The sequence below is a fragment of the Orycteropus afer genome, unplaced genomic scaffold (genome assembly GCF_000298275.1).
Source record: "Orycteropus afer afer isolate SDZICR_OR568_19922 unplaced genomic scaffold, OryAfe1.0 scaffold00196, whole genome shotgun sequence".
Taxonomy (NCBI): domain Eukaryota; kingdom Metazoa; phylum Chordata; class Mammalia; order Tubulidentata; family Orycteropodidae; genus Orycteropus; species Orycteropus afer.
This window is the reverse complement of record NW_006921783.1, coordinates 577,791-594,928: the sequence shown is the minus strand read 5'-3', so window position 1 is coordinate 594,928 and position 17,138 is coordinate 577,791. Positions and strand designations below refer to the sequence as shown.

General features: G+C 38.1%; 2 protein-coding genes across 2 annotated transcripts in view; both read left to right on the top strand.

Moving 5' to 3' along the window:
* The window catches only part of SKA2 (spindle and kinetochore associated complex subunit 2), a 61,594-nt gene extending 60,106 nt beyond the window's left edge, over positions 1–1,488 (top strand). Inside the window, exon 4 of the mRNA XM_007947921.1 lies at positions 1,420–1,488. Within this exon, the coding sequence (XP_007946112.1) occupies positions 1,420–1,488 (69 nt within the window). The remainder of the gene's footprint in view (positions 1–1,419) is intronic.
* Positions 1,489–4,586: 3,098 nt separating this feature from the next.
* Positions 4,587–17,138, top strand: part of TRIM37 (tripartite motif containing 37) — a 169,340-nt gene continuing 156,788 nt past the window's right edge. Inside the window, exons 1-4 of the mRNA XM_007947920.2 lie at positions 4,587–4,607; positions 6,603–6,704; positions 10,903–10,943; positions 13,443–13,559. Coding sequence (XP_007946111.1) covers positions 4,587–4,607; positions 6,603–6,704; positions 10,903–10,943; positions 13,443–13,559 — 281 coding nt within the window. The remainder of the gene's footprint in view (positions 4,608–6,602; positions 6,705–10,902; positions 10,944–13,442; positions 13,560–17,138) is intronic.

The window sequence follows — 17,138 nt, the reverse complement described above, 5'->3', positions numbered from 1 at the left end:
TTTGCCCCTGCTGCCTATCAGAGTACTGACTTTCTTCAGATGTGTGCTTTCCCTCACAGCCATATGCCTAAGGTGACCTCATTCTCAGCTCCTCATTGGCAAGGAATGGATTTTCTTTTAACCAGCATTAGTTCAGAATGGCCTTGTAACTCAGTGGCTTGTAAGGATGAAAAGTCTATAAGTAGGTCACTAGGGACCGTTTCCTCATTGCTGATAGAGCCCTGAGAAGAGAAAGTTGCTTTTCTTCTTTTGGATCCATACACATATAGATGTGATGTCTAGCATTGTCAGAGCCATTTTGCTATTACCATCAAGGATATCAGAGATGTAAGATGGAAAAAACCAAGACCTTACTTTGTTGAGCTGTTGAATAAACCAACTCTGAAGTTTCCCATCTTCTGAAGTAACTGTGCCATGATACACCTACTCCTCACTTAATGATACGGTTAGGTTCCAAAGACCAGGTTGTTATGTGAAAATGGAGGATGATCCCATCAGATTATAAAATGAAGGATGACTATACCATTACATAACTGTCAGATTCTATCATTCATTATATAACTGCCAAACCACTGAGAATCATGGCCCAGCCAATTTGACACATAACCCTTTTACCATCATAGCCAGAGTTACTCTCCTCTTGCACCTTAGTGTTCATTACTGCCACATGTATGTAGTTAATGCACAAAATAGTCAGATAGAGCTTTACTATTGTCATAAATGTGAAATGTCAGATAACACGATAGTAAGTGAGGAGTAAGTATAATAAACTTTCTTGAAACCACTTTGAAATGTATTTCTATTACAGCTGAAAACATGTTATTTTTCTTCAGAATTTATCCCAGGTCTCTACTAATCTGGGAAAATTGGTAGATTATTTTTTTTCACAATCTTTTTGTTTTCAGAATACTTTTAGCATGTGGCACTCAAACATGGTTTCTTTGGTTAACAAATTATAGTCCTTACACTGTTTGATTTCTTGACCTTTTTTTTTTTTTTTAAACTGAATTGCAAGCTCCTTGGAAGGTGAAACTTCATAGTACCTTGTATATATAAAAAAAAGACCCAAACCCATGGCCAATAAGTCGATTCTGACTCATAGTGACCCCCTGTAGGTTTCCGAGGTGGTAAATCTTTACGGAAATAGATTGCCCAGTGTTCCTTCTGCAGTGACTGGTGGGTTTGAACCACCAATCTTCTGGTTAGTAGTCAGATGCTTTAGGCACTGTGCTGCCAGAGCTCCTTACCTTGTATGTAGGTAGCCAAATATCTGTGTCCCCTCTGCCTTACTAAAGTTGTGATCAGCACATGGTATATGCTTATGAAACATTTGTTAGGGTGCCAAAGTGAAAGTTAACTAAATGGACTTACCAGTTTTGAAAATTTTTGAACTACAGATCTCGTCATTTGCTTTTCTAGCTGTCACCACTGACTGAAGAAGAGAAAACTGTGGAAAAGCAATTAAAATTTTACATGCCAGACCTGTGAAGAAATGGACTTGCAAAAGGGAACTCTAATGGAGAAGAGATCAGTTCTAGAGAAATTTAGGAAGCTGTCTTATTAACACTTGCTGACTAGAGGTGGGGGCTGGTAAGGTTTGGGGTGGAAGACTGGATGCCTTTCACAAGTGAGGGGAATGTAAGAAGAAAGGCAGATTTATGAATAAAGTTCAGCCAGAAGAATGGAAGAAGGAATAAAGGGATTTAAAAACTTTGTGTCCACTTAGTCTTGTGATTCCAAGCAAGAAAATCCCTTTAAGTTATTTTGTATCTGTTTTCTTTTTGTATAATTGGGATATATATATTTTATGTATTGTTAGTCAAAATAAAAGGATAGGCAAAATATTTGTATTATATGTATTATATATTATCTATGACATGTTGTTGTTATGTGCTATCGAGTCGGACCTGACTCATAGTGATCCCTTCTTGGGTTTCTGAGGCAGTATCACTACGGAAATAGATTGCCTAACCTTTGCAAAGATTGGCTGCTGGGTTTGAACCACTAGCCTTCTGGTTAGCAGTCAAGTGCCTTAGGCACTACGCTACCAGAGGTCCCATCTATGACATAGGTATATATATTTTTCATTTTTAAAAATGTTGATTGCATTGGTGAGACTGTCAGTGCCTAGTATGTGACCTATACTTTGCCAGTTTCTCACTAAACCTAAATAATGTAATAAACATCTCTGTGACAGCCTCACTTTTGTTTATTCTCTTCCTATTCCTTCTGCCTGCTAATATTGAGCATCATGAACTGTTTCCGAATGCTGCTTTACAATGTCCACGTTGTATCTCAGTACTACCTTTGTTGTCCTTCATCCTATATTGCTGCAATTATTTTTAATATATGAAAGCTAATGATAAATGGTGAAGAAATTGAAGTTGTCAAGAATTCCATTCTTTTCAGACCAACTATCAATACCTATGGAACCAGCAGTCAAGAAATCTAATGACATATTGCATTATGTCATTAGATAATGACATAAAAGAGGCAAAGGACCTCTTTAAAGTGTTATAAACCAAAGGTGTTATTTTGATGACTACGGTGTGCCTTATCCAAGCCATGGTAATATTCTTCTTCTACAGTGTACTTATTTTGTTCTTGTTGAGAATATACACAGTAAAGCATACACCAATTCAGTAGTTTCTACATGTATAATTTAGTGACACTGATTGCATTCTTCAAGTTATGCAACCATTCTCACCCTCCTTTTCTGAGTGGTTCTTCCCTCATTAACATAAACTCACTGTCTCATAAGGTTCCTGTCTAATCTTTGGAGTTGTTGTTGTCAATTTGATACCATATAGATAGTTCTTAAAAGAGCATCATGCTCAAAGCAGACTTTTTTTTTTTTTTTTTTTTTACTAGTTGAGCTAAATTATTGCTTGGTTTTAAAAAGACTTCAGAAAGTTTAGAGAGCATGTGAATTTAAAATTCTCCATTTTCCCCCTTTTGATCAGTATTCTTCTATGGATTTTTTGATGAAAATGTTCAATAATGGTAATCAGGCACCATCCATTTCTTCTGGTCTCATGCAAAGTAGGCAGTTGTCCATGGAGGCAGTTAGTTACACATTCCATATTCTATTACTGACTTTCCTTCCTCTAATGTTCCAAGTGAATAGAGATCAATTGTTGCTACTTCGATGGCCTCTTCAAAGCTTTCAAGACCTCCAGTGTTATTCAGTCAACTAGGATATAGAACATATGCACCAAATACGGTATTAGGATTAACCATTCAATTTATGACCTTTGCCTCACACCTTCAGTTCTTTGTCTTTAAAACGTGAGAAAGTTGTAGATACTAGATGCCAATTATAGGGAAGCTGTTTTACATTTTTCCATAGTCCCCCTGGCAACAGGTCAACAACTCAAGTGGCAAGATCTGAATATTATCTATATACAGAGTATGGATCTGATGTCTGAAGCATGTGTCCCCCATGACCCCCCGTGAGATAAGAAAGGGCAACTCTGGTTAGACTTCAGAATCTGAAGCTGCAGAATTCTTTTGCTGCAGTGGGTGGGGTCCACCCGAACCCACTGTCCTCGAGTTCATTAGGCCTCATAGTGACCCTACAGGACCTATCAGAATTGCTCCGCTGGGTTTCCAAGGGTGTAAGCTTTACAGACTGCCATATCTTTCGCCCTCAGAGCAGCTGGTGGGTTCAAACCGCCAATCTTTTGGTTAGCAGGCTTTTTCACCGCTGTGCCACCAGCGTTCCATGTAGGTGTGCGGAAGTCTTAAAAACCTTAGACTCTGGAGTTTCCTCCTAGAAGAAGACCATTAGCTACAAATCCTCTGCACCAGGGTTTTTCAAAATGCAGCCAGGGATTAACCACAGCCAAATCATCAGGAGTGTTTGTTGAAAATGGAGATTTTCAACTCTATTGGTGTAGCGCCTAAAGCATCTGTCTGCTAACCAGAAGGCTGCGGCTTCAAACCCACCAGCCACTCCTCGGAAGGAAGGTTGGGCAATCTACTTCCGTAGTGATACCGCCTCTGAAACCCAAGTGGGGGTCGCTAGGAGTTGGATCCGACTCCACGGCAGTGCTTTTGTTCTTTTGGTTTGCAACCTTAGGGATCGGAATACCTAGGGGTGTGGCTCCGGAGTCTGAGTTTTCATCATGCGCTCCAGGTGGCTCCGGTCTTTGGCGCGCAAAACTTTAAGCCCGCCCCTGGGGCTGGGGCAGGACGCAATAAACCGCCAGAGCCCAACCTGCCCAGGCGAGCCAGTGGCCCCAGGCACGCAACACTGCAGCTGCAAGCCTCCAAGTCTCGCGTGCATCCCTGAACCGCGGGAGTTAAGTACCCGCCTCGCTTCCCGTCCCGCAGCGCTCGCGCATGCGCGACGCGCCCGGACGCGCCGCCGCGCCTGCAGCTGCCCTGGTTACCGTTGGTAGTGGGGTAGCCGGAGCCCAACCAGGAGCGATGGGGAGCGCAGGTGGGACTGTCGTCGAAGCCTCTTGACGTGGTCTCTGGGATTTTCTCCACGGCGGAACTGACCTGGCGACCTCGGGCCGGTGCCTTATAGGTCAGACCACGGACTTGCGGGTCGCCTGGGGCCCCTCCGAGAGCCGGAGGCAATGGATGAACAGAGCGTGGAGGTGAGAGGGTTTGAGGAGGGTGGTGTGGTAGTTAGTCTTCCCCCCACCATCGGTGAGCTTTCTTTATTCCAGTTTGCTTTGCCCCATGTGCTCTCTCCGGTAGGGCACTCTCACTCCGCAGTTACCGCTATGGAGAAGGCTGGCCCGTTGGGAATGGGCGGTGCTCGTTCTGCAGCCCTCCGGGTGCCTTAAGCTCAAACCTTTCTGCAGTCATGTGGTGCGTTTCTTGGCTTTTTCAAGGATGCCTTGGCACCTGCTGGGTATTGGGAAAGTACAGCCTGTGAAGAGCAAAATTGCAAATTCATCAGATCCTTGCGGCATTCTAGTTAATGGCTCTATCCAAATCCTCCTTTCCATCTCGGCATTCTGCAGATTTTTTGCCCTTCATTGAATGGAGATATATTCTTACTATAATATTTGATTGTTGTTTTTGGAACAAACTGTTCTGTTTATATCTGACTCCAGTTAAGCTCTGATTTCCAGTGGTTCGAATATTTAAAAACACGAAGATTCCGTTTATTGGACGTAATTATGTAGGTATTGCCCATTTTTAATTGTGCACATACTAAATCTTTGCCTCTTAGTAAGGGCAACTCTGTGCCTAGATACTTTGAAGCAAATAGACCAACCACTTGAGACTAGCCCATCTCGCAGCCAGGTGGAGAATCTTCATCTCAGGTTCTTCTAGGCCCTGCAAAGTCATGATTAGACTCATGAGTAATTTTCTTGTTAGTTCCTCATGTGAAAGTATTATAAAGGATTTGTAAATTTACCTTGGCTTTGTTGTTGTTGTTGTTTGCCGTCGAGTCTGCTCCGACTCATAGCGACCCCTAGAAGGCTTAAATTTTCCTGGATTGGAGTAAAAAGAAATGTCAAGAAACAAAAACAAAATTAATTATAGTGCATTTAATTATATCTTTTCTTATAACTTGTCAGTTACTTCCTACATAGATAAATATGAAGCTTTCAAAGATAATACTGTTTTCATCACTTTACATAATTTTTTTTTCTTCTTAAAGTCTCATAAAACTACCACCAAAATTCTTAGTAGGATTAGAATCTCAGGCTCAAATGAGTGGCTAGTTGGTTGCAACATCAGGGCTGAAATTCCTATTTCTCCATTCTGATTTGGTTTCTTTCTGGAATCAAGACACTGCTATTAGGATGTGTGTTTATAAAAAGAATTTTTTTTTTCCCTTTAAATCATGAAATTTTACTACGTTTGGGAAAGTTGCAGAAAAGAAGTAAAGCGTTCATATTGTGCATTCAATCATTTAGGCTGCTTTTTTCCTGCATCATTAAGTAATTGGAGAGATAAAAAAAAAAGGGGGTCACCAGCTGCTTGTCAAGATGCAGATTCACAGACTTGGTGAATTTGACTGGGGTGTGTGTGGGGAAACCTTAGACATTTTAAGCAGCATTCTCATGCAGATTACAGTTTAACTACTACTACTACTACTACTAGTACTACTACTACTGTAGACTCCTCTGCTAAGACTTTGAAACCATGAATCACTCATTAGTTGGGTATTCCTTTAGAATAAAACAATAAAAAAATAAATAAAAATCTTCACAAATGGACCAGAAAAAAAATATATTGAGAAATTATTTTATTTTAGTAATTGTGTCATAGTCCATGTATAACTGCCATAAATTACTTGATCTTTACTCTGATGTTTGGACATTTGGGCTATAGCCAGATTTTTTTGCTATTATAATTAATGTTTCGATGAAAATACTTATGGATGAATCTATGTTTGCATTTCATATACTTGCCTTAGAATAGAACTATTGTGATACCTGCAAAAAAAAGAGGAAGCACTTTTACCAGGAGATGATCTTAGGTAGCCTGGACCTTGACTCTTAAGTCCTGATAAGGAATATAGTTAAGTCTGAGATATTATTAACCTAAAATAGTTACAAATGTCCAATGAATTATTTTAAGTATGCTTTTTACTCTTGATTCAATAACCTTACATTTTTTATTATTGTCAGAGCATTGCTGAAGTTTTCCGATGTTTCATTTGTATGGAGAAGTTAAGGGATGCACGCCTGTGTCCTCATTGTTCCAAGCTTTGTTGTTTCAGTTGTATCAGGGTAAGTTGTATTTCTTTTTTACATGCATTTCATATATATAGGATATGTTGTGAGGATTAACTATTTCCCTTATCTTCGTTACTTTATATTTGTGCTCTTTTTAAATATTTCTCTGATGGCATGTTCCTTGATAAGAACAGCATCAATGTATATTGCTTAGTACTATAGACATGAATAAACTTCAAGTGATAATATAGCCAGGAAATGTCTGAAGAAACCTTGTTGTTGTTGTTGTTGTTATATGCCATCGAGTCGGACCTGACTCATAGCAACCCCTTCTTGGGTTTCCGAGGCGGTATCACTACAGAAGTTGATTGCCTAACCTTCCTTCCGAGGAGTGGCTAGTGGGTTTGAACCGCCAGCCTTCTGGTTAGCAGCCAAGTGCCTTAAGCACTGTGCTACCAGAGCTCCTCTGAAGAAACCTACCTACCTCTGGAAATCAAAAGCCCACCATGATTTTATTTATTCATGTTATTAAGTTCATTACATTTTTAAAAAATACTTATAAAGTGCCCACATTGTGCTTGGACTTACTTGAGGAATACCAAGATAAATCAGATCCTGAAGGAGCTTAGGTCTGATTGGGAAAATGGACTTTTGTGTTACATTGAAGTGTTTGTGGTGTTACAAAAGAAGTTCTGACAAAGGGCGCAGGGCTTGGAAGAGAGAGAGAGAGTGGGTAATGCCTTCAAAGGTAAATAAAATCATATAATTAGAAGAGATCTTAGAGATAAATGTAATCTACTGGTTTTAAAATGTGAAACTGGATGAAACTCTGAAACAAAATTATGATGAAGTGTAAGATGTAAAACAGAAGATCCTATTATGGTTGAAGGTTGTGTGTGTTTGGGGGGAGGTACACCAGCTTGTCTGCAAAACACAATTGAAAACTGTCCTGCCATTACTCTTAGATTATTTCCTTTATTGAGAAAATCATAGCCATCTTCTATGACTGTTGACTGCAAAATTGCTCTGTGATCTTTATTCTTGCCTACAGAAGATAAATATCCTTTTGACAAGAGGAATATTTGCAACACTTAGGTTAAATAATTTGCTTCTGGTCACATAGCTACCAAATGGTGGAGCTGGATTTGAACCCAGGCAGTTTGACTCTAGCCTGTATTCTTTACCATTTCACTACTTAAGGAACACCTTAGTTCTGATGCTAGTTCTCCCACACAAATTGGGAGACTTAAGCTTTTTCAGCCTTGTTTCTTCAGCTATAGAATTGAGATAGCAAACTCTGTCTCCCATATGGTTATACCATTAAATGAAATTAGCTAAATGTGATTTAGAAACTGTAAAGCAAGCCTTTGAACCAATTCTTGGTTCATCTGTGGCCAACGAAGTGAAACTAGATGGACCCAAAGTTGTAAAAAGTGGTTGAACTGGAAAGGGAAAAATTACAGAGAAGCAGCAATATCTGGCTCAAAGATGGCAGCTGACTGCACCACACTTTCCATAATTCTGGCAGTAATCCAATCTCCCACATCAGGCTCCTGCAGAGGCTCACTACACCACTTCTGAGTCTCCCATTCCAGGGCTTCAGCCCATAATTTTTTCCATTCCAGTTATCATTTCACTTTGTCAGTCATGACTGAACTGGTAGGAAGCCCTGTTTTAAAGTGCTGTTTGCGTCAAAGTGTTGTAGAGAAAGATGTTGTAAGGCTAGTTGTTATATAACAATTGATAAGCCACTCCTTGAAAGGAAGATAGGGTGATCTACTTCTGTAGTGATGCTGCCTCAGAAACCCAAGGAGGGGTCGCTATGAATTGGATCCAACTCCACAGCAGTGAGTTTGGTTTTTTGGTTTGGTGATAAGCGAGAAAACCAAACCCACTGCCATCATTCTCCTTATAGTGACCTCTATAAGGATATAATAGAACTGTGGCATAGCGTTTCCAACACCGTAAATCTTTAGGGAAGCAGACTGCCACATCTTTCTCCAACATAGTGGCTGATGAGTTCGAACCGTTGACCTTGTGGTTAGCAGCCGAATGCCTTTATACTGTGCCACCAGAACTACATAGCAGGTTATAAAAGGTGAAACTGAAGCTCAGCAAAATTAAGTAATTGGCTTCCATGTCAGGGGGCTCAGCTCTATTGATGAAGGTACCTTGTTACTACCTTATGTCTTACTGATTCTTTCTGTCTTTATTGTTACCTTTTCCTCCTCCTGCCCCTTAAGTTCTTTGATATTGCCACTGGCATTCTCTTTTCCCTGACATTTCTGGGAAAATTCTTCTGCTTTGGAACATCTGATTGACTTGTGTAACTTAAGGTATCGTCTCTGTGATTGGTTCCCAAATCAGTTTGTTATTGTAAAGTTCTTTTCTAGAAGTTTGACTTAGGTCTTATAGCTTCCATGTCTTCTGTTTAACTATTTGAACATAAGGAGTACAATTACAATAACTGTTTTAATGTACTTTTCTGCTAATTCTAACATCTGTCTCAATTCTGGGTCTATTTCAATGGATTGAAGTTCCAAGATATCTTTTTGTATAATTAATTACTTACCTCTGAGCCTATTTGCTAGACATTTAAAGAAAGCATAAATTCTTTAACCATAAAGCCATTTTTTTTTTTTTTTTTCTGGTTGTTTATTTGTTTCTGGAAAGGTATTCAGAAAGTCTTAGCATTTCCTTTATGGTATAAAACTGTTTCTTAGCCAGTAATGTTTTAAAGACTAAATTAATATACTTTGGAGTTTAATAGAGTATCATTCTCTTCTAAAATCTATTTATAGTAGATGCGGAAGCCAAGTTAAGTAGATATTAAGGTTACTAAACTATAAAACTCAAAAAACTTAATATAAAAATTTGCTGAATTGCTCATTATATTACCTCTTAATTTATATGCCATAATGTATATACCTCAAAATTAGTTTGCTTACTTAGGAAGGAAGGAGCTCTGGTGGTGTATTGGATAAGGCATTTATTTGGCTGCCAACCCGAAGGTCAGTGGTTCAAACCCTCCAGCTGCTCCGTGCAAGAAAGATGGGGTGATCTACTTATGTAAAGATTTATAGCCTTGGAAACCCGATCAAGGTTGCTGTGAGATGGAATTGACTCGATGGCAGTGAGTTTGGTTTTTATTTTTTGGTATTTAAGAAGGAATTTAGTAATATTGTAAACTTACTTAGGGATTTTACGGTAGGTTAGTTGGCAGCTCTCACCTACCTGGCAGTTCTGTGGGAGAAAGACCTGGTGATCTGTTCCCATAAGCAGAAATCCTTAACAATTAGACCAATAAGTAGTATCATGATAAATGGAGAAAAGCTTGAAGTTATCAGGGATTTCATTTTACTTGGATACACAGCACCTATGGAATGAGTAGTCAAGAAATCAGATATATTGTGTTGGGCAGATCTACAAAAGATTTATTTAAAGTATTAGGAAGCAGAGATGTCACTTTGAAAACTAAGGTGTGCCTAACCTCAGCCATGGTATGTGCTGTTTCTATAAGTGGCTTTATAATTCAAGCACCGAAGAATTAAGCTCTTTAGAAAAATTAAAGGTAACTCATCTTTGAATTTTTAGTTCTTAAAATCTATTTGAACAAAAAGATCATTGTGAGCCTGATCAGAAGAGGGAAACTGTAGGACAGAATTTCTAATTCTTATGAACTCCAGACTTTCTGAGCCTTGAAAGCTGGATGAAATCCTGACGTTATTTCCCTGAGATCATCTTAAACCTTAAACCACAAATATCCCCTGAAGTCTTCTTGGAACCAAACAATACTTTAGTTTAACTAGTAAAAAATATCTGCCTTGAGCATTGTGTTCTTTTAAGAACTATCTGTGTGGGATCAAATTGACAACAGTAGCTTGAAAGATTAGATCAGAAGCTTAGGGGACAGGGTATCTTAATGAGGGAGGAACAAACAGTTCAGAGCAGGAGGGTATGAGTGGTTGCACAACTTTGAAGAATGTTATTAAGATCACTGAATTGTACATGTAGAAACTGTTAAATTGGCCTATGTTTTGCTGTGTATACCTCAACAATAACAACAAAATAAATAAAATTTTAAAAATTGCAATACTGAATGATAATTTAAGTAATCAATAAATGTTGAATTGAATTCTGAAACTTGGAAAGTAGTTAAAATAATTAAATTTTATATATACATTTTTAATATTTAGAAATTAACATAATGCTTTTAAAATGAAAATCTATTTTTTTTTTTTTGCTTCCATAGCGATGGCTGACAGAGCAGAGAGCACAGTGTCCTCATTGCCGGTAAGTGTTTTGCCCTGATTATTTGTGAATTTGGAAAGTAGTAGGGTGATGGGGTCAGAGTGTGACCTAGGATTCCTGAAGACATGTTCTTTCTGCAGTCTGCCACAATTCTCTTCATAAACACGTTGAGGGGCAAAAAAAAAAAAGCAATCTGGTAGATAAAGAAATACAGAGTAATTTATCTGACCTAAAATCACATACAGTGCATTACATTGATTGTTTGATGTGTAGTACCCCTGCCTTTTTTTAGAATACCATTGTATAACTTCTTAGCTTACTTTTTTTTTTTAAATTGTGATTTGGGTGAAAGTTTACAGAGGAAATTCACTTTCCAAACAGCAGTTCACATACACTTTGTGTGATGACATTGACTACAATTTCCCCCTATGCAACAGCTCCCCTTCCACTTCCTCCTGATAGTTATCTCTTCCCTGTGTCCATCCCTCCATGCACTCCTGCCCCCTGGGCTGTCTACCTGTGCATAAACAGACCTTCTTTATCTTAAGATTGTTCTCTCCAAGGAGTGTATCTACCTCAGGTAAATGTTCAACTCATATGCCTGTCTTTTGTTTGGCTGGAAGCCACAGGTGTGGGTTCAATTCCAGACCTGAAGGGCTGCTAGGGACCATAGTCTCAGTGGTTCTACCAGGTTCTATCAGACCAGCAAACCTGGTCCCCCACATTTTTTTTCCCCAAATGATTTTGAGTTTTGTTCCACATTGTTCTCCCTCTTTATCCAGGATCTCCTCCATAGATCCCCCTCCGAGTGGTTGACGGTGGTAGCCGGGCACCATCTAGTTCTTCTGGTCTCATAATTGTATCGGCTGAGGATCACATGGTGTACCAGTGGCTAGGACTAATTCTTTCCATGAATCTTTGGTTTTCTTCATTTTTCTTTGCTCTGGATGAGGAGAGACCCATTGTTGCATCTAGATGGCTGCTTGCAAGCTTTTGAGATCTCAGTTGCTACTCACCAAAGTAGGAGGTGGAACAATGTTTTGTATAGTATGTTATGCCTATTGAACTTGATGTCCCCTGTGACTATGGTCCCAAGGCCACCGGTTCAACTACTCGGTCTCTCTGGGTAGCTGGCTGTGACCAAGCAGTGACTACAGCCTTGTCCCTTGTCAGTTCTACTATACCCCTGGGAATTCTTATAGAACATACAAATACACTTGTAGAACCATTGTCTGCCAACCCTATACGTGGTCTTGGGTACACTCCCTTCTGCATAGACATACCTAATAGTTCAGCCTGTCCACCCATCTATCCACCCATATACCCGTGTTAGCTTACTTTTTATAATTAAATAATAATAATAACGAAAAATGTTTCTGTTTAAGAAATCCAGACAGTAGAGAAAAAAATAAGCTCCTCTAACTCTGATATTCTTTACCTTATCATGATATACTACTTTCCAAAGAAATTAAGTTTGTTATCTATTCTTCTAGATATTTTGCTGTGTATAATACTGATATGTATCTTTACACATTTATTCTTTTTTAAAACACATTAATGATATAATAATACTCTGTAACTTGCCTTTTTTTGTGTAAAATATGCTGTATATCTTTTCTTGATGGTATTTATACATGTATCATTAAAAAAAGTTTGAATAACAATCTACTTCCTGAATGTACCATGATTTATTTACACCCACATTGACAGGCATTTAGATTGTTGCCATGTTTGGTTATTTCAGTGAGTGATGTCAGGTTCCCTAAAGAAAAGATCTTTACTATTTTAACACATAGAAGGTATGAAAGCACTTTTCCTCACCTTGCTAATGTTAGATATTCTGTTTCATTTTTAAGTTAGTCTGCTAAGTGAAAAATTTTATCCTTTTTTTTTAATACCCATTTAAAAACTAATTGAAATCACTGCAAATAGAACTTTGTACAACGATGGAAATATTTTATTTCTGCCTGTATACAGTATGGTGGCCACAAGCTACATGTGGCTCTTGAGCACTTAGAAAGTATCTAGTGTGGCTGAATAATTAATTTGTCTTTTATTTATTATTAATCAATTTGAATTTGAATTTAAGTAGTGACAATGTGTCTGGTGGCTACCATATTGAACAATACAGCTTTAGGCTAAGGATTTGAGAATTGAATCTAATTTGAATTGGTAGGTTTTGTTTTTAAAGATTTAAAGAATGTTGATTCGACTCATTGTGAGCCCTTCATGGGTTTCCAAGGTAGTATCTCTTCAGAAGTAGATTGCCCAATCTTCCTTCCGAGGAGTAGCTGGTGGGTTTGAACCGCCAGCCTTCTGGTTGGAAGTCACATGCCTTAGGCACTGTGCCACCAGAGCTCCCTAAATAATCTCAGTGTGGTGAAAATAAATTACAAAGAATTCTTTTCATCATGTCTCTGTAATCACTGTAATGGAAATGTGGTACCAGTATAATAGTGAGCTCTATTTTGAAGAATTTGTTTGTTTTAGAAAATAATCTCATGTTGTTAAGTTGCATATGTGTATGTATTTCCCCTCCAGTGCTCCACTTCAACTCCGTGAATTAGTAAACTGTCGTTGGGCAGAAGAAGTAACACAACAGCTTGATACACTTCAGCTCTGCAGTCTAACCAAACATGAAGAAAACGAAAAGGACAAGTATGTCCTCAATTTCTTTGTTAAAGTGCTCTCTAGGTTTTACCACTAAGTACTTGTTGTGTGTTATGTTAATGACACTGTATCAGTAGTTTCCTTTTAGTTATTTACAAATATGAGTAATGACATATTTCTTAAATATAAGATTTTATTAGGAGCTCTGGTAGCATAGTGCCTAAGGCATTTGACTGCTAACCAGAAGGGTGGCTGTTCAAACCCACCAGCCACTTCACGGAAGAAAAGTTGGGCATCTACTTCCGTGTGATACTGCCTTGAAAACCCAAGGAGGGGTCGGTACGAGTTGGGTCTGACTTGACAGCACATAACAACAACAACAAAGATGTTATTTGATGTTTCAGTTGGGTAATATTTAAGGGGTTGATTCTTTTTATGTTGTTTATTCAGCAAATATTTATTTAATGCCATACACACACAAACACACACACACACAAAACACTGCTAGGACACAGATCTTTTGTGTCCCTAGTGAGATTTATTCCTAAGTATAAACATTGTAAATCTATTGATTCCCTTATTTCCTTTTCAGCAATCTCGTTGCTAGTGTAGTGGAATCCAACAGATTTTTGAATGTTGATCTTGTATCCCACCACTATGCTAGATCTCTCAGTTAGTTCTAGTAGTTTTTTTTTTTTTTGCTGAATCTCTTGGGTTTTCTATGTATGTGATCATATTATCAGCAAATAGGGATAGTTTTACTTCTTCTTTATCAATTTGGATGCCTTTGATTTCCCTTTCTTGCCTTATTGTCCTGTCTGGGACTTCCAATAAAATGTTGAAAAGAAGTGGTGATAGAGGGCATCCTTGTCTGGTTCCTCTTCACAAGGGGAATGGTTTCAGTCTCTCTCCATTGAGAATAATGTTGACTGTTGGTTTTGCATATATGTCCTTTATTATGTTGAGGAATATCTCTTCTCTTTTACTGAGAGTTTTGGTCAGGAATGGGTGTTAGATTTTATCAAATGCCTTTTATGCATCCACTGACATGACCATGTGGTTCTTTTCCTTTGGTTTATTTATGTGATAGATGACATTGATTGTTTTTCTAATGTTGACCCATCCTTAGGTGGCATGACCCCCACTTGGTGATAACGTATTATTTTTTTGATATGTTGTGGGAATCTCTTGGCTAGGATTTTGTTGAAGATTTTTGCATCTATATTCATGAGGGATATTGATCTGTAGTTTTCCTTTTTAGCGATGTCTTTGTCTGGTTTTGATATCAAGGTTATGCTTGCTTCGTAAAATGAATTTGGGAGAAGTCTTTCCTGTTCTGGAATATTTTGAGTCGGTTTGGTGTCAGTTCTCCTCTGAACGTTTGATAGAATTCTCCAGTGAAATCATCTGGGCCAGGCTTTTTTTTGTTGGTAATATTTTTATGACCTCTTTATTTTCTTCTTTTGTAATGGGTCTGTTCAGATTTTCTGCCATACTCTTTGTTAGTGTAGGTAAGTAGTATGTTTCTAGAAATCTGTCCATTTCTTCTAGATTTTTTGATTTGTTGGAGTATAGTTCTTGATAGTGTCCTAATGTTATCCTTTTAATTTCTGTTGATTTGGTTGTGATGTCCCAATTCATTTCTTATTCATGTTATTTGTATTCCCTCCCTCTTTTCCTTTGTTAAATTTGCCAGTGGTTTGTCAATTGTATTAATCTTTTCAAAAAATCAGTTTCTAGTCTTGTTGATTTTTTCTACTATCTAGTTTCCCTTTGATTTATTTCTGCTTGAATCTTTGTTATTTATTTTCTTTTGCTGACTGTAGGCTTTTTTTTGTTACTCTTTATCTAATTTTTGGAGATGTTGGGTTAAGGTATTAATTTTGGCTCTCTTCTTTTTTGATAGGTACATTTATTGCTATAAATTGGCTTCTGATCACTGCTTTTATTATGTCCTAAAGATTGTGGTATGTTGTGGTTTCATTCAAGGAATTTTTTTTAATGCATTTTATTGAAATATAATTTATATACAGTGAAATACACAAAACTAAAGTGACATGGGTCAATGCTTTTTTTTTTTTTTTTTTGCAGTGTTCTCTCGCCTCTCCTCCCACCCCTGACAACCAACCAAGAAAGTTTCCCTCCATATATAAACCTTTCCTTAACCCTCCACAACAATGAGCTAATACTATATTTGTCCTTCTGAGTTTGACTTATTTCACTCAGCATAATGTCCTCCAAGTTCATCCATATTATATAGTGTTTTGCAGAGTCTACATTATTCTTTAGTGCTGCATAGCATTCCAGTATGTGTATGTACCGTAGTTTGGTCATCCACTTTTCTGCTGATGGGCACATAGGTTGTTTCCATCTTTTCACTATTGTAAATAGTGCTGTGATGAACATGAACGTGCATGTATCTGTTCCTATCCTGGCTCTCACCTCTCTAGGATAAATACCTAGTAATGGGATGGCTGGGTCAAATGGTATCTCCAATTCCGACTTTCTAGGGAATCGCCATATTGCTTTCCACAGTGGTTGTGTCACTTCACAGTCCCACCAGCAGTGTATGAGAGTCCCAATCTCTCCACATCCCCACCAGCATTTGTTATTTTCTATCTCATTGAACCTTGCCATCAGTGCTGGGGTGAGATGGTATATCTCATTGTTGTTTTGATTTACATCTCTCTGATGACCAGTGATTGTGAGCATCTTTTCATGTATTAGCTGACCACCTGAATATCCTTGGTGAAGTGTCTGTTCATGTCTTCTGCCTGTTTTTCAATAGGATTGTTAATTCCTTTGGTGTTGAGGCATTGTATTTTCCATCAATCTTAGAGTCCCTTGCCGGATATGTAATTATCAGCAAATACTAATTTATCGCTGTCATTTTTGTCATGTGCTTTTTCATTGTGTCGATTTCTTTGTTCCATATAATTTTCTATGCTGAGCTGGTTTTGTTTATGATCATGTTATCACTTCCTTCATTGCTATTGTTTTAATATTTGCTGAATATTTATGCTGGTCCTCTTATTTTGATGTGAAGGTTTATCATTTTTCTTTGAGGTTACCCTGTGATTTATAGTTTTCTTTCCAAGTGATTTATAGTTTTCTTTCTATCTTCTAGTTGTCTTGACTTCCCTACCATCTAGAAGTTCTGTAACAACACATATTTTCCCTCTTTTTGGTTTGTAGTTGTCCTCATTCGTCGGTTGGTGTCTCTGGTTCCCTGTTTACAATCTTGTAGGCTTATTTACTTTGGATACTTCCATAGCTGGGTTGGTTTCTGGGTTATATTGTCATGTGTATTAATGGTCAGTTGTTGGTTGTTGTTGCTTTGCTGTCCAAAGGGCACCCTTTATCATCTCTTGTAAGGTTGGTCTGGTTTTAACAAATTCTCTTAATTTCTGCTTGTCTGGATATGTCCTGATTTCGCCATCATATTTGAGGGACAATTTTGCTGGGTACATAATTCTTGGTTGGAAATTTTTCTCTTTCAGTGTTTTATATATACCATCCCATTGTCTTCTTGCCTGCATGGTTTCTGTGGAGAAATCCGAGCTTAGTCTTACTGGTTGCCCCTTGTAGGTAACTTTTTGTTTTTCGCATGCTGCTCTCATGATTCTT